Source organism: Acanthaster planci, linkage group LG11 (genome assembly GCF_054643075.1).
Source record: "Acanthaster planci isolate LZ-2023a linkage group LG11, COTS_SCS, whole genome shotgun sequence".
NCBI lineage: Eukaryota > Metazoa > Echinodermata > Asteroidea > Valvatida > Acanthasteridae > Acanthaster > Acanthaster planci.
The window spans coordinates 9,226,760-9,243,445 of record NC_141787.1 but is presented as its reverse complement, the minus strand read 5'-3'; the positions used below and the strand labels follow the sequence as shown (position 1 = coordinate 9,243,445).

The window sequence follows — 16,686 nt, the reverse complement described above, 5'->3', positions numbered from 1 at the left end:
ACGTGCCCGTAAGAGTGGTGAAATGAAAACTGAACATATGTTTAACCAACGTGCACATAAGGACTTCGTTGTCATGCAAAGAGCCCTTTAAGTCATGAGAGAGGGACGCAAGAAAAGAGAGGGCGCTGTTGACAGAGAAAGGGAAGCAAGCCACTGCTCACACAGCAGTGCAATCTCCTAATTCATGGCCGGGTGTGTCTGAGGCTACACAACGTTACCGACTAACAGGCAAGTCCAGCTCTTATTCAGACTATCGTGCTTTGGAATAATTAGGCTATTAAAATTTGCATTTGTAACAGCCTGACCATGCACGGCATTGACTGCTCAGACAAGCCATAATGAGCTTTGTGGCATTAAGAACACGTGCTGTGTTATTTGTTGCACTGACCCGAAACCGTAAATCGCAGTTTCATTTAAACTTAAACTGTTGTCTAGACTGCATTTCTGCTCATTACATGGCGGAATCCAAAGAAAGAAAATTGGACACACTAAGCAATTTGAATATTCCGGCGCTTTTCAACGAAAGATCGCCGACAAATTCAAATAGACATATGCAGTATTGAGTTACATCTCACCTACTGTTTCATGCATAGGGAAGATTTTAGCATAATTGATATTGTCTAACGATTTGGCATTTACGGGATTTAAATATTTATGACGAGTACTTTGCCCTGAATAATATTAGATCGGCACTGATAAAATAATAAGCAGATACGTGTAGCAGCATGACCTTATGTGCATCGTAGCAAATTTATTAGCATTTTATAATAATTAGCAAATAATAATGATAATCCAACAGGTGTGTGGTATCATGAACTCTATAGCGATGATGTCGAATGGATTGTGGTGACAGTATATTGAAGATGTCCAAGGGTGTCCATTCGACGAAAACGCTGATTTCCTTGTAAAAATATGGATGGTTCTTCTGCCTTTCAAAGTCATGCACACGAGTGAAGCCTTGCGTTGGTTCCCGAGCCCTCCACTGACTCAAAAAATCTATTCAGACTCGTCGATCGTAGAGTAGCGATAAGCGAGGGCAGCAACTTCAATTCCAACAGCCGATGGTCTACCCAGATTTGTAGATATTGTTTTTGACTGTCATGGGTTTTTTTAGGTGATGATCAGTTATAGTTGTAATAAACAATAACACAAAGGTAAAGATAGTGGTTACGACATTTAAAATCACGTGTGCTGTCATTTTTAGTATCCACGTTCTTCCAAAAACAACATGGCTGACAGAAACATTATTCAAATATCTTTTTAGCAGACAAAATAAAAGAGCATCCAAACCTCTCAGTGTTTACACCCGTACGTTCATTCCCTCAGCCGAAAATAGGAATCTCTAGAGCAATATCAGATTCACTTTCCTTTCATCCTCACCAAACAGTCGTTGGTGATTCGGAGCTGCATTCATCAATCAAGCGGGCTGAAGCCGTGCAACGTGCGCGAAGGCTCCATCCGAAGTAAGCATATATTATTCAATACAATTATACGCAGCCGTATTTAATGTGCTCGGAATTGCGGTACAATACCAGTGTACAACAGCATCATCTGAGGTTCATCACTGACAATGGATAGGGCAGGTAGGGTGTTTTAAGTGTCAGAAATTCGGGATTTTGTTTGTTGTTGTAGGGGAATTTTTAAAAAAGGAAGCTGACAAAGAAAAAAATTTTATGCAGATGTGTGCTTTTCGTTTGCATCTTCATGGACGGTTTCATGTTTGTTAACGTTGAGACTTTCAAGATTGAAAAACATTACACTTGTATATTCTGATATCTAGATTTGACGGATATTTCTCAGATAATATAATTGCATGGGTATGTATTTTTGATCAGTCTGCGATGCATCTAGGTTCTCGCTTTCCTTGCAATTATAACCAAAGGTTCCCTGCCCCTTCATTGAGCCGTGCCCCACCCATCTCCTGCGTCAAGGCTTGTGCGAATTGCTGTATTTTTGGATAATCGATGTTGTACTGACAGTTCTTTCGGAAGTGAAGACGTTGCACTTGTAAATTAAAGTAGGATTGTGAATTGTGGCATTGCTGGCTGTCATTGCTAGCTGTCATTGCGTGCAGTAGACCACCTTTAAGCGCCGTGAATTAGAGATTATTATGAATCAAGACAATACACAGGAACTATACGTCAGTCCATGCAATCGACTGACATGGCATTGAAGTGTACTTGCATTTTCGCCTCTGTTGTCAGTGACTGAAATAGTACAAAACGACAAATGTATTCGAAGGTTTGGGTTTTTTTTGTTTGACTTAGATTGTGTTTATGTTTCAGTAAAATGTTGAATTCATTAAGTTATACGAAACCGTGTGCATTGCAGCCATGTCGTGCACTAGGCCAAAACACGTGAACAAGACTCGGTACTCGCACATGCATCGACTTTGTTAATTCAACAACAACCTAAAAGGGAAAATGTCTGTTTAATCTCTAATACTTTCATGATAACGAAAGTGCGTTTGCCGTGAATGTGGATAATAAAGCAATCGCACTTCCTCGTTTTTATGGTACCAGTGTAAATAATCATAATATGGTCATCTGCAAACTGAATATACAAAGTGTTGTGCAGAATAATTATAAATAACATGACAGTCAAAATATTACATATATAACAATATAAAATATTACAAAATGGCCTGAAAAATACTACAGCATCATGTATACGGCTTCAATACCGTACAATAAAAAACAAACCGGCAGGTTTATATGACAGGTTTTGCCCTAACACAACGCATATACGGCTATTGATAAACACTGTGTGCTCAGTGCTTGTCCGAGAGCTTGCGAAAAAATTCACAAACTTTAACTTGGGTGGGACTCGAACCCAAGACCTCCTGCTTACTATTGCAGACGTTTTAACATCTCGACCACCGAGCTTGCCGGGGTTGGCTGGCCAGTCCGAGTCAAGGTGAAGTCAGCCCAAGTCAGTTGAAGCAGCGCGTACTGCCAATTACTTTCAAGATATATTGTAAAAAATAGTAATAATAACCATAATGATGAAAAATACATCTTGAATCTGGGAAGTAGTAATGTTTTTCCCCTAGTTTAAAAATTCACATTTAGGGATAATATTCATTGTTGGGTCTCTGAAGTTAATACACGCATCGTTCGTGATCGGTCTATACGCCTATAAATATACTCAAGTCGCCCTGTACTTTTTCTCCGGACTTTTTTACACAGGTATCGGATTGTGACATTTTGATCTGCTCCTGATATCTTGATATCTTAAAATTCAGTGATATTCAGTGAGGTCGATCAGTTAAGTATATGTATCACAGAAGCTAGCAGCAGCAGGCCTGCTACAGCCTGAATTAAAACGCTGAAAGACCTTGGTATTACGTAACAAGGGAAGCCGCTTTCTGAACGATCTAATTAGGAGTACTTACAATTTTGATTACTCTGGGCGGCCAATGTTTGCAGGAATACCACCGTTGAATAGTGCTTGATTTTAATGTCAAAATGTACATTTTCACACTTAAGGAATCATTCTCAGTTTGCTTGTCTGTGACCGTACGCCATAGCTTTAGTAGCCACTTAATTGATGGAAAAGACAAGACTGTCACAAAGAAAAAGGAGACCCTTCGTCGATCTATTTAATTTAAAACGCCGTCGACAGCAAACATGTCATATTGGACGAAATGGCTTCCTCTGTTATCGTATCGTTGTCAGCCATTTTGTCCTGTGATTTTAACCGTTGGCATGTTCTGTTCCCGAAGCACAAGTGCAAATCTATATGGCAACGCATCCGCCTAATAAGCGAGTAATCGGCGTCAGTGTGTGTTGGGGAACTTTTTACGAATTCAAATTTTGCAAGGCTAACACATGTTTAACCACGGAGGTAGGAATTAACCAGACATTCATCCCATGCCCTCGGGGAACTACAGATATCTTGGTACCTTGATGAGTTTTTGCCAAATTGCTGTGATTAACAACGCGTATCGTCAGTGCACAAAACTGCAAGCAACGATCGCAGAGGGTTCATTATTTGCAGAAATATGAACCCGCACAAAAAAAGACAAACACTTTGTTCGTGTTCACTGCGCCGAATTAAACATTGAAAATATAACACAAACTTATTTCCTGTGTGATCTTTGAGCGAATGGAAGGTCGCATTAAAATTAAGTCAAAATTTTAACGAATACAATCTTTGAGCGAATGGAAGGTCGCATTAAAATTAAGTCAAAATTTTAACGAATACAAGTCTGGGTAAGGTAACGGTCTTGATGTCCGTTTACCCACAAAAGGGCGTCTTTCTTTAGCCTTGTAGAAATGAACAGCTCTTCTCTCCGAGGGGTAGAGCAATGGTCTCAGTTTCTCACTTAATCCCTTTTTCAAACCAGACATGAAAATCTATAAAATCTCAGTATGCCATTGTGTCAGGCAAAGAAAACACTAACAAACGTTTAAAGATGGAATTGAGAGCATCTGTTTTACCACTCCCTGGTTCTATCAAGCATAAAATGTGCTACATAAAAAATAAACAAAACGTGCTGGTCAGTGTCTTGCGTGCATTTTTTTTTATATTGAAGGTTGACAACCCCATAATGTTTTGTGTACACTTATACCAGTGATTTCGTCGCTGAAGTTGGACTGTTGTTTCTTGACCACCGCGCAAGCGCTGTATGTCAGTCATGATGTTTCTTCATGAACGTCAAATTTGCTGGTATATTACACACCTGTAGATTGTAACCAGCAGAACGAACAATTAGCATAAAACTGTATACTGTATTGAATTTTTTTCTGACCATGCGTCTTTCACGGTGTAGATTCGCAAACACGGTCGCTTGCTGTGGCGCTTTCTGCATGAAGAGAACGTAAAAGCGTCATTGTTACATTGTAGAAAGATTCTGGCCACTTTACTGAGGTAGGAAACTCTGTTTCAACGCTTCCTGTCTTCCTAAAGTGGACAAAGTGTATGCAATCGGCTAAGAGATCGAGTGTTAGTTCTCTCAGTTAGCTTTTCAGTGACAAGCACAGTGTAGTTTTGTTTGAATTTTTACATCCATGATTTCTGAAATCAGGATCTAGTCCCAGAACAAAAGTATGTAATAAAAATTATGACTTTTTGCAAACCTACAAGAAACAACTGTCAATTGATAACACAGTCATGAATCATGCGCAAACTCAAAATGGATACTAGGTACACAATGTATACAATAAATATATATTCGCTTTCCTTACACCTGCACTAAACACTTAAGCCTACTGAAAGTGGTCGTAAAATGTGGTGGAGAAACTATGTTAATTTCCCTACCAGAGCATGCAGTAAAATGTAAACGCTGCGGGCGATTTATCAAAATGTTTATCGAATCACAGGTCAGCTGATTGGTTTTCATAATGGTCGTCTGGCAACAACCACGGGACTCAAAAGGCGTTCAAAAAACTGATATTTGGGAAGGCACCTGAACGTATACAGGCGACATTAGAGGCTGTATAAGGCAAGATTTGAAGACAGATCCTTTACAAACCACAGAATGCTTGGGACCGTGAATGGTGTACAGTGCCACGACGTGTTCGCTCCTCTATATGGAAACTATATTCATTATTACGTTATTATGAAATTGTTGGTGTGATGAGCATTGTGTTGGTCGAAACGGTTGCTTTCTTAAAGGAAATTACCCCGAGTTGTTTAGGTTGTAGCTTGTCATTAGTTAGCAGAGAAGTCAACGCGAAAATATTCACTGTGTCCCTAGTAATGCAGATTCGTAAGAATTTATGGTTGGATGCAGCCTAGCCTATATTGCATATTCATGAAATGGGCTCTTGACCTTGGGAACGACCACAGCGATAAATCTTCGAATATTCCATTGTGATGAAGAACAATGGTTTATCTAGTATAATTGCGGGAAGGACTTTGGAGCAATAGCCTGATATAAAAGTTCATTGTCTGTGGTCAAGCTTGGGTTAAATGTCATCAAGGCAAATCTCAGTGCTAGGGTACGGCTAAGTTGTACGGTAGATAGGTGAAATATTTTGGACAATTGTGCATTGGATGACTAATGCATGGTTTAGTACACAGTAAGCGTGTGCCTTTGGAAAGGTATTTGGTCACAGGGCTATTGCAGATTTGTCCTATGACAACAATGGCGGCCCTTTGGATTTTTAGTCCGTGGACTGCGCAGTGGGGTAAAGGGCTAAATGTCCGGGGGCACCCAGGGGTGCACACATTTTTTCAAGGGGGCACCTCAGGAAAATAAGCTACAGCTGCATTTTAACGGAGATTATTGACAAATTTCAAATGGGGGGGGCACCAGGGAGCCACGGACATCTTCGGGGGGGGCGTGCCTCCCGTGCCCCGTGTACCATGAACCAATCAAATTGGTTCATGAACCAATCAAATTAGTTCATGAATACAATTTTGTTCTCCTTATTTTCAAGCTTTTTGTCATTCAACAGAAATATCGGGGAACATTTCAAGCTCACTGCTTTGAATAATTGGACTACAAAAACCAAGATGTTAGATGTTGTAGTAGTTACTGAAACCTAATTGGACAAGTGTTTCTGACTCAGACAATAATCCCAGTTATTAGTGCCTTGGAGTTTATTGACAGTCTTCGTTCCAGTTTTGTTCTTATTTTGGCTGTGAGAGATTTTAAGCCCTCAATATCTTGGAACAGAAGTGGTGACTCTCCTATCGGCCCGAACGACCAAAGTGAAATCTTCTTGGATGCATTTAATTTTGCTGGATTAGTTCAACTTGCTACTTTAGAAACCAACGAGGTATCATTGTCCGGGCGGCAATGCACTCTACAACCTCCCCGGTCAGATAGACCCGGAATTAGGTCCCATTTGGCGTGACCCTTTTCCGGGTCAAATTATGACCCAGACAGGGTCAAATATGACCAAGAGAGGGTCGAATATTACCCCGAAATGGGGTCATATTTTGACCCAGAAAAGGGTCACGCCGAATGAGACCCAATTCTGGGTCAATCTGACCCGGGAGGCCAGAGTATGTCACTGGTACTATTTTGATTTAGGTACCGGTGAGTGATCCACTCGTATCTTCAGTTGTATGTTTAGTTGGGAATCGCTTTATTGATTCAGATCATTTCTCAGTCAAACCATTCTCCGCTTGTAGATCCACGACTGTTTCGCGCCTTCGTATTGTTACGGCCAAGGTGACATGCAACTGTTTTATCGCTCTGTTAAGAACGCTCGCGAGTATTTTTGCATGATCTGTGTTTTGAAATCAGAAGGTAAATCTCTTTCCCTTCAAATAATGATTTTTATCAACTGTTTATCTTTTAACTCAGGGCAGGTTGAAACTTTAGGTTATAGGGAATTTTTTCCTTCTCTGTCTTGCCTTTGCCACGGTTTTGACATATTCAATTTTACCTGATTTGTATATCTGTCCTTTTATAATCCCATCCAATTGCACGTTTTATCCCGCTGCTATGTATTATTTATTTACTCCACATTGTGTATACACAAAAAGATAACAAACAACATGAATATGTTCATTTGTTTATTGTCGTTTTTGTAGGATTATATTATAGGAATTCTGTAACTATGTGCCAAACCCCATGATTTATTATCAAAGGCGAACAAGTCCTGCACCCATGCGCAGTACTAACGCTGTTGATAAGCGATGTGGTCAAGAAACCTTTTGCGAGTTAAATTTGAATAAAATCTGGTACACCGAGTTCTTTAAATTCGCGTAAATAATTGAATACACTGTCAATAAACTGTTGCTATACTATATCCAGCAAGAAATGAGACAGGGGTACCCCCCCCCAAATGTCCAATCGCTATACACACTCTAGACTATTGTTACCTAACACCCCCCATAGATGTCTGAAAAGAATTTCTCAGATTCCAGTGACACAGTGACCAACACAGAGCGGGGGAGGGGTTCTCTCCGTGTCATATCTTGCTTCATATGTGCTATACCTCATGGTTCGAGGCCGTTCAAAGAGACACCTTGCACCAATACACTGTTTTCACAGGATAAGAGGGCACAAAGGAACCACTCCATTCCAGAGATGGTGGTTGCTACGCAAAAGCTTGCCCCAAATCGCGAGGTATTGCAACAGTCTCGTCTGGGAAGTTCAAATTGTTGTGTTTATGTACAATCAGATAACTCAGTGTACCAGATTGTATTCTAATTCAACTCGCAATAGGCTTATTGTGCATGGTGTAGGCGACATATTTACAAGCAGCTGCTGACGACGAGTGAACACCTGAGTGGTAATATTTTCCGCTTGATTGATCGTGCTCACAGCTTTGTAGATAGAAAAAGTATTTGTTTTAGCTATGGATTTTTGAAATTCAGGTCAGCTCCAGTCTGCAGAGAAGTCAAGCGAATAAGGACCACGTGTGACCTCACTGATGTTTGATGGTTGATAATTGACATTTTCTATATCGACAAAGATGACGTATTATCACATTTTCCTTTTTTTCGCAGGGCGCACCAATCCAGAAATGGACCTGAAAGCTTTCCAAAAAGAGGCACTCTCTGCTCATAACAAGTACGAATTTGTTTCTCCTCTCTTGCAGACACAATATATAGTCGAAATAATGAGATTAATTTAGATAAAGATGTGGTGACAAATTTTCCCTATATTTTGCTTCAACTTCAAATTAGAACATGTCGTCAGGTTGACATGGACCGGTGAATTACATCTGTTTTGTTCCAAAGTTTTGAAATTTCTAGACCTGAATGGAGAGCAATTTAACAATTTAAAATGAAAATGGTAACTTTGCCAACATTATAAAGATCCTGTACAATATTTTTGGGCTCATCAGTTGGGGCTCACGAAAAGCATTTAATTGAAGGATCTAATCTCCTTACAGTGCGCCACCAAACGGTTACTAAGGAGAGATTTCAGAGCTCCTTATTGAAATACAAAATTCTCGGGAAATAGCTTTGGAATAAGGACTCCGTGTACCGGGTTTGCACTTTGCACGGTTAAAGATGGCATTTGGGTTGTGAATAACAAATCTGTTAGTGCACTCGTGTTAGTGAAGTATAAGCCGTCGTGAACTCTGAAGGGGGCATCTGAGGGCATATTGTAAAACATTTCAGGAGGTTTCTTTTTAAATGTCGCTCCAAAACATGATAATGATGCGCTAGCACAGGGCAGACAGGAGACATGTCTTGCCCGCTCACCCCCACTCCCTGTTGGTTCTGCGACGTTTGATGCCTTTTGGAAAAAAACGTGTGCGCCAAAGCGCCCCTCCGTAGTTCACCGCAGCTTTGGCAATGTTATGACATGGTCCCGTCATCCGTGTTGAGAGACTTCAGATGACTCCTCACTTTCTTCCTGCATGAAATGTTTGTAATTGTGTCCCTATATTGAAATGTTTCATTGTGACTTGGACTCACAGATACCGGGCAAAGCACGGCGTCCCAGCCCTGAAGTTGAGCGATGACCTCTGTGCGCACGCGCAGAAATGGGCCAATCACATGGCGAGCACCAATTTGTTCCAGCACAGTAAAGCGCGGGGCTTCGGGGAGAATATCGCTATGAATTTCAACTCAATGACCACGGAGTTTACAGGTATACAACGACAGCAAACATTATTGTGGTCTATTTATTTCAGTGAAGAAACGGAGAATTTCTTGAACGGAATCCTGGAAATTCGCACATGTGCCTATTTCACTTTTAATCTTTAGCTTTAGTTTTGCCGTGTTTAAAAGGTATATTCTTTTTTCTCATGCTAATAAGAATTTCTCCTGAACATTAAAAAAAAACTCTCTACTGATGGTGCTCACTGGTTTTGAGTTATAGCTGCATCAGTATTTTCAATGTGATATCATCACTGATGCTGCCGCTAGGCAAATGAGCAAAGCAGAGTCTTTTCAATTGATGATGAAGTAATTTTTGGAAGTAACTCTGAACCGTTCAGAAGTAGAATGAATTTTAGAGCATAAGCTCTGTGTTGCCACTTTCCGAGGCCACTTATACTAAAAATAGAACCGCTTTATGCTAACACAGTCCAGCCACCTCGCCCAGTTGTCATTTCCACGTATAACATAGTTCCTCTCTACTGATTGGACAGGCCAGCAGGTGACTGACCAATGGTATTCCGAAATCAAGGATTATAACTTCAGCAATACTGGGTTCCAGTCGGGAACAGGTAAGCAACCGGCAAAAACGCGGTCAAGAAAGAAAGACACGATGTTTTTATATGCAGCTTATGGACTCAGACTTGCACTGTGTTACCGTTTTCCCTTAACTTTTATTTCATAAGTTTGACAGAAACAATATATTTTGTCATGTCAACGAAAAAAAGAACTGCAAGGGAAATTTGTACTAAACCCTCCGATAGAAGATTAAACGGATACTATGCCAACCAATAAATCAACTCCTGCCACTTTTGATACGAGGTTGCAACGGAAACCGTAAGTCTGAGTGACCCAAATCGACCTTCCCAACGATGTAGAGTTTTTCTCTGACACTATCGAGCGACTAACACACATTATACGATAAACGGATTTGCACAGGTCATTTCACCCAAGTGGTGTGGAAAGACTCGGAGGAGATGGGCATCGGTAAGGCGATCGGCTCGAAGGGCCAAGTGTTCGTGGTGGGCAACTACCGACCGGCCGGCAACATGATGCGGTGTTACCAGCAAAACGTCTTCCCTCCCGGCAGTGCGACCATTGCGCCAGGATCGGCGGCTCGCGCCACGGATGAGAGACCCAGAGAGCCAGACATGGCGAGTTACCGCGATTGGAGCGTGAATGTGCAATCTGAGTTATTTAGGGAAAGTTATTTGCTAACACGACGAATGACAAGCCATCCATTTTCTTAACCATTTTCACTCTGTCTTTGAATTTTATTGCTGGATGATTTTTTTTCCTTTTCATTTTATAAGCTCTCTAGAGGGAGGCATGGCATCCATATACATGTATAAAGCTTCACTTCTGTGCTCGAGAGACTGCTAAAAATAGATGGCCCAAGAAGATTGTACGCATGTGAGAGGAATGAGATTGGGCGTGAATATCGAGTGTGATAAGTTTATCAACCGACATTGGGATTGAGAGTGTTGGGACCACTGTAGGTTTGGTGTAACTTCTCATTGTTGCTTCGCACCAAAGCAGCATCGGAGCACGGAAAGAGGGATCAAAAACTACCAGCTCACCAGACTAGAAGTTTCCGTATCAATGTTTAGCATAAAACAGCTCTCCATTAGAGTTTTTTTTTTAAATGACTTGGCTTTTTCAGTAGTTTTAGAGCGCTTATATTTGTACTTAATTGGTTTAATAGAGGTCCGCATTACCGGAAAGGATGGATCGGGGTGGCGGGAATATCCGCTCAAAGGTGCCCCAAGCTGACCTGAAACAGTTCCAGAAAGACTCCCTTGATGTCCACAACGAATACCGATCTAAGCACCGCGTTGATTCGCTGAGGCTCTCCGATGATCTCTGCAAGAGCGCCCAGGATTGGGCAGAGCACCTGGCCGAGGCAGGCCGCTTGGAGCACAGCAAGCGGACGGATATTGGGGAGAACGTGGCCATGCACTATTCATCCGCCACCACCCAATACTCGGGTACGTGTAATTCAGCAAAAGCCAATTCGATGCATGTTGGAATCAAAGATATGAGGCCCGAGCTGTACCAAGAGAGGGCTCAATTTTCCTAGCAGCGCAGGCTCCCTTTGGCCTTGGTGGGAACTGCACTTAACTGGTTCACAAACGACTATAAAATACACGCATTACGGTTGCTTCACTACCAACAAAAACCAACACTCCCAACCAACCTGGCTCTTTTCAATCGATGAGGGAGTGCCTCTACTTGCGGATACACGTGACTTAGCTTTATTCCAAGGTATATTTTCGTTTCTACAGGCAAGGAAGCATGCGATCAATGGTACAGCGAGTTGAGCAAGTACGACTTCCAGAAGCCAGGTTTTGCAAGTGGAACAGGTTGGTGAAATGGTATCGATTCGTTGGTGTGTATGAGATAATGATGTTGGCACGATTTCCTTTCGCTCTGTGGGTTTTTCATATAGTTTTGTTTCGGTTTTTGAAGAACGGGGTTGCACTATTCATTCAGTAACTGAAACATCGTAAACATTACTCATATTTCATGACGAAATGAAAATTCGTGAATTGTGGGAACATTCTGCTGTCTCGACCAAAGTTGCATTCTTCCATAAGCGAGGTCTTCATCTGGCAAATTACTACCATTAACACGTTTCACTTGTGCCCTGTGAACATAATTTTCGCAGGTCACTTCACGCAGATGGTTTGGAAGGGATCTAAGGATTTTGGCATCGGTAAAGCAATCTCCAAAGATGGTAAGGTGTTTGTGGTTGGCCAGTATCGACCTCCGGGTAACATGGTGGGACGGTACGAAGAGAATGTCTTCCCAAGGGCGGACGGCTACCGACCAACACCCAGCACCGCGCAAACCTCCAAGGTAGCATTTACAGTCATTTTCGACTGACTTTTGATTTTATTGTAAAAATGAATGACTGGCAAAATCTTCTACTTTGAGACACTTCCGTCATGCTTCACGAACCGCTGGACGTCTATCCTCGAGGAATGATATGAATGAAAATTCCTGCTTTAAAGTAATCCATATGCATGGCCAAGCCGAACATACTTCTGGTAAAAAAGACATAAAATGTTGAATGGGTCAATTGACATCTCAATTGGTCGGTCAAAAGCTTTAAAGCAAAACCAACTTGGGGGATTAATACTTCTGGCTTTAAGAACTGCGCGAAAGACCTCTCGGCTTACAAAACCCTTATCTGATGTCAGGGACAGGTGACAGAAACAACTAGTTTATGTCACATTCTCTTCATTATCATGCAAAATTATGTTCTCTCGTTTGTTTCCATGAAAAGGTGACTCGAGTTGTCCGCAGCACGCAGTACGTCGTCGAGGAACCCCCGAAAACCGTGGAGCATGTCACCCGACAGGTAATCGACAGATGTCCGGTTTCAAAACAAACCAAAAAAGCAGACAAAAAACAAAACAAAAAAGACTAATAATAAACAGACATTGAGGTTTTTGAGAAACCCGCTTCTTGGGCCTTTCCAGCATCAAGAGCCTGAAGTTACAGTAGCTTTATGTCAGATTCTGTCAGCTCCATCATTTCTATTAAGACCGAATACGGGTTTCGCCATCCGCAAAACTTTGGAAGCCTTGTGTCTCTCTCTATTTGCACCCATTCGTGTACCTGTACGTGTCTGTTGATCTCAATCAGTTTGTTTCCTGCATATCTGTTGTGTCCTGCCAACACTCCCTTCGTTGCGAACATGTGTGTTAGATCTTGAATTTCAATTCCTCCTTTTTGTGTCTTTCAGGTTGGCGGTGTCAAGCTCAAAGATGCCGACTTGTCCCCCTCCGATCTCCGGACATTCCAGCGGGACGCCCTCGAAGCTCACAACAAGTACCGGGACCGCCACGGCGCCGGCGGCCTGTCGCACTCGGAGGATCTGGCGAGGCGCGCCCAGGACTGGGCCGCTCACTTGGCCGAGAAGGACGAGTTCAAGAACAGTGGCAACTCCGATGTCGGGGAAAACATCGCCATGCATTACTCCAGCGCCAGCACGGCTTTTTCTGGTAGGCTTCGAGAAAGTACCCACCCCCGTGGTTAATGAAAAGATCGCCCGTTTGCTTCAAAAGACTGATTTGCCACGCCTTCCTTTGTCGCTAAAACCCTGTTCCTGAAACTTTTTGCCTTCTCAACGTTACAAAATTCAACCCAAATCAAGCACTGATTCCAGCAGCAATTACTGAAGTCACTGTGTAACATCCCCCATTCGTAGTTCTTGTCAACGTAGTTGTCTTTTGCATCTGTGGGGCTGCGCAACTGTTGACCAAAAGAGACCAGTCAAACCAAAAAAAAAATAATAATCGATCAGAATGCCACAACGCTTAGACAGAAGTTCGTAGTAATAACGTGTAATGTATCTTCCATAACTATGTTAACTTAATTCTCAACATCTGCATACGTATGTTCAAAGACTTTCTTTTTCTCTCAGGGGGAGAAGCCACGGATATGTTTTACCGCCAGGTTGCCAAGTATGACTTTAAGAAACCTGGCTTCACATCTGGCGCAGGTGAGAACATTCTTTTTTAAAATACTGTGAAGAGAATACTGTAGTTTATGTCTGCAGCAAAAAACATCAGCTGAAAATCAATCAAAGCGACTACCGTATAATCTCATAACATTTTGGCTAACAACTCCTTCTTGGCAAAGCAGATGTTCATGGTGCTGAATAAAACATTTCCTTGTTAAGTTAGTCTGAAATCAGGACTTTTAGGTGACTTGAAAGTGTGAAATGTTGTCACCATCGACGAGTCCTAGGTTTGCTCCAGCTTCACTTGTCGCTTCTGTATTGACACTTTTCTGCGCATCTAGACACACGCACAATCACTTTAAAGAGCTATTGGGAGATTTGAGCTACCTCTCATTTCGATGTTGAAATTGTCATTGTTGAATAAAAATTTACAACGTTTGATTGGTGCAATAGCAAAAGTGCAGTGTAGTCCCTGTTTTCGTCCTTTGCCAGAATTTACGATAGGGCAATACTCGGATCTTAGTTTAAATGTTTTGGCATCTTCCTTGTCCACATGTCACCACTTCCAGGTCACTTCACCCAGCTGGTCTGGAAGGCCAGCCGGGAGATGGGGATAGGCAAAGCGATCACCAAGGAGGGAAAGGTCATCGTGGTGGCCTTCTACAGTCCGCCCGGCAACGTCATGGGCCAGTTCGACACCCAGGTCTCCCAAGAGGGGAAATAAGCACTGAGGTAAGGAAACGCGAGAGGGCAGCAAACATGGTGACACGTAGGAAAATGGCTCTGTCCCTATCGGTGTTAAGAAGTTTTCTCTCGGTTTTCTTATTTGAGCAATATTCTTAGGGTTGTGCTGTAGGTTTGACTGTAGTTCTGTTGTAACTGCGTGTTTCTTTTAATATGTTTTACACGTTGCGAATTTTTTTCAAAATTCCCTGGGCATTCTTCTTAAAATTGTTGTCTAGTCTTTGATTTTCAAGTATAACATCTTTCCGTAGGTATTTGCATATTTATACCCAGATAATGTGGAGAATAGCAATGTACCGAGAAGTTGGACATATAACATTTCCAATAGCTCCTATTGGCCATTAAAATATTTGTCAGAAGATATAATATTTATTTTGAGTAGGTGCAAACATTATTTTAGAACAGAAGTAAAAAATGCATAGATCAATCTCTAGTTTTCAAAAATATATCTTTGTTGCTTTCCAAAAAAAGCTTATATCTGCGCTCCTGTCTTTCTGTCGACTGTGTTTTTTATGTATATGAATATACATAAAGTGCCTTGGGGTTAACAAATATCATTATCTTCCACTTCCAAAGCTATGTTTCACAACTGAACATGCCCTTTTTAAGCATAAATACGTGTATTTTATTTCACAAGGCTGAACGATGAGTAATTTGTTTAGTGCCGAGGTACAGAACATTTTCTGCCAAGTTCAACATTAGAAATGAACTTATTTGTGCCACTCAAGATTTTGACATGGCTTCTTCATGATCAAAGGAATCAAAGCAACTTTTGCTAAAGCTGACGAGATGTCGACTCTAACATTTGCGTAGATTTCAAGGTGTCTTATCCGAGTGAACATTAATTGCAGTGGTTTTCATGCTTGGATACTAAATAGTTACGAGTCTTGATTAAACCCGAGGTTAGAGACCACACGGGATGAAAAAAAAAACCTTTATCGGCACAAAGAGCATGAAATCCATTGGGCAATGGCATTGCCATACTACTCCAGTACTGTCCTTTCTATTCTGGACAAATTGCTAGTAAGTTGTATCTGAAATAATTATTTCTTTCTTGTAGTTCATTTACTTTTAGCAATTGATAAAAAATGGCAGTACGCTGATTTTTTAACTACATTGAAACCGTGGTGACTGCATCTAATGCGGTAAAGTGAATCTAATTCATCCATTATTTAATCTGTATTGCTGATTTTGTCGTAGACGACAATATTAATAATTTTATTCTTATGTACATTCCTTATTTCGAAATTGGGGAAGATTAGACATTCCTTTTCTTGTTTGAAAGAATTGACTTTTACATTCCTTAAATTAAATTGGCCTAATCCCACCTTCTTCATATTAATATGTAAACTACTTGCCTATACCGAAGTAATAATTTGTGGCTGTTCAATATTTAATGTTTGTGAAAAATAATTATACTCATGAGGAGTTTTTAATTAATAATGTTACAGTGAATAATTCTTCATTTATCAAATTATCAAACATAAACGGTGTTAATAACCCTTTTGTTATAGTTCTGGAATTTCTTTCTATTGAAGTTGAAATTACAATAACAAAATAGGCTAGTGGAGGTAACGGTTTGCTGTCATCAAATTTCATTTTATGTAGGCCGTTTGACTTACTGGTGCAACTGAACACTGGTGTACAGTAATAAAACAACCGTTATTCAGTCAGTGATCTGGGCTGTTGCCAGTGACCAGACTGTCATTGAAATTAAAAATTTACATACATGTATAACAACAATATTTCCCATTAGTTTCCAGGAACTTGTCTCTTTTAAAATGTGTAATTCATCCAATAATTAAAATATAAGATCCACGAAGTTTCAACTTGTTCAAGTAATTTCTGCCTAAGGTTTGTTGCATTTTCCCTACATAACGTGCAATGTACTTGTTCAGTTGAACAGATTTCACTAGACAAATGCAAAACCGGTCCAACACGGCAAAAATTAAGCC

General features: G+C 41.0%; 1 protein-coding gene across 3 annotated transcripts; it reads left to right on the top strand.

Moving 5' to 3' along the window:
- The first annotated feature begins 136 nt into the window (after nt 1-136).
- LOC110983865 (uncharacterized) lies at nt 137-16,569 on the top strand. Of its 3 annotated transcripts, none has more exons than XM_022243484.2 (12): nt 137-228; nt 8,413-8,476; nt 9,336-9,508; nt 10,011-10,088; nt 10,456-10,670; nt 11,222-11,504; nt 11,802-11,879; nt 12,185-12,375; nt 12,806-12,880; nt 13,268-13,526; nt 13,949-14,026; nt 14,557-16,569. In XM_022243484.2, the coding sequence occupies exons 2-12, from the start codon at nt 8,430-8,432 to the stop codon at nt 14,709-14,711; spliced, it is 1,632 nt and encodes a 543-aa protein (XP_022099176.2). In that variant the 5' UTR covers nt 137-228; nt 8,413-8,429; the 3' UTR covers nt 14,712-16,569. The 3 variants fall into 3 exon arrangements, with proteins under 3 accessions (XP_022099176.2, XP_086999677.1, XP_022099175.2); XM_087143551.1 differs by lacking the exon at nt 137-228 and adding an exon at nt 1,388-1,463; XM_022243483.2 differs by lacking the exon at nt 137-228 and adding an exon at nt 1,451-1,583.
- Nucleotides 16,570-16,686: the final 117 nt, after the last annotated feature.

Coding starts and splice junctions, on each gene's coding strand:
- LOC110983865 (XM_022243483.2), top strand. Junction 11,505..11,801: donor CGCCACCACCCAATACTCGG/GTACGTGTAATT, acceptor TCGTTTCTACAG/GCAAGGAAGCATGCGATCAA. Junction 12,376..12,805: donor GCACCGCGCAAACCTCCAAG/GTAGCATTTACA, acceptor TTCCATGAAAAG/GTGACTCGAGTTGTCCGCAG.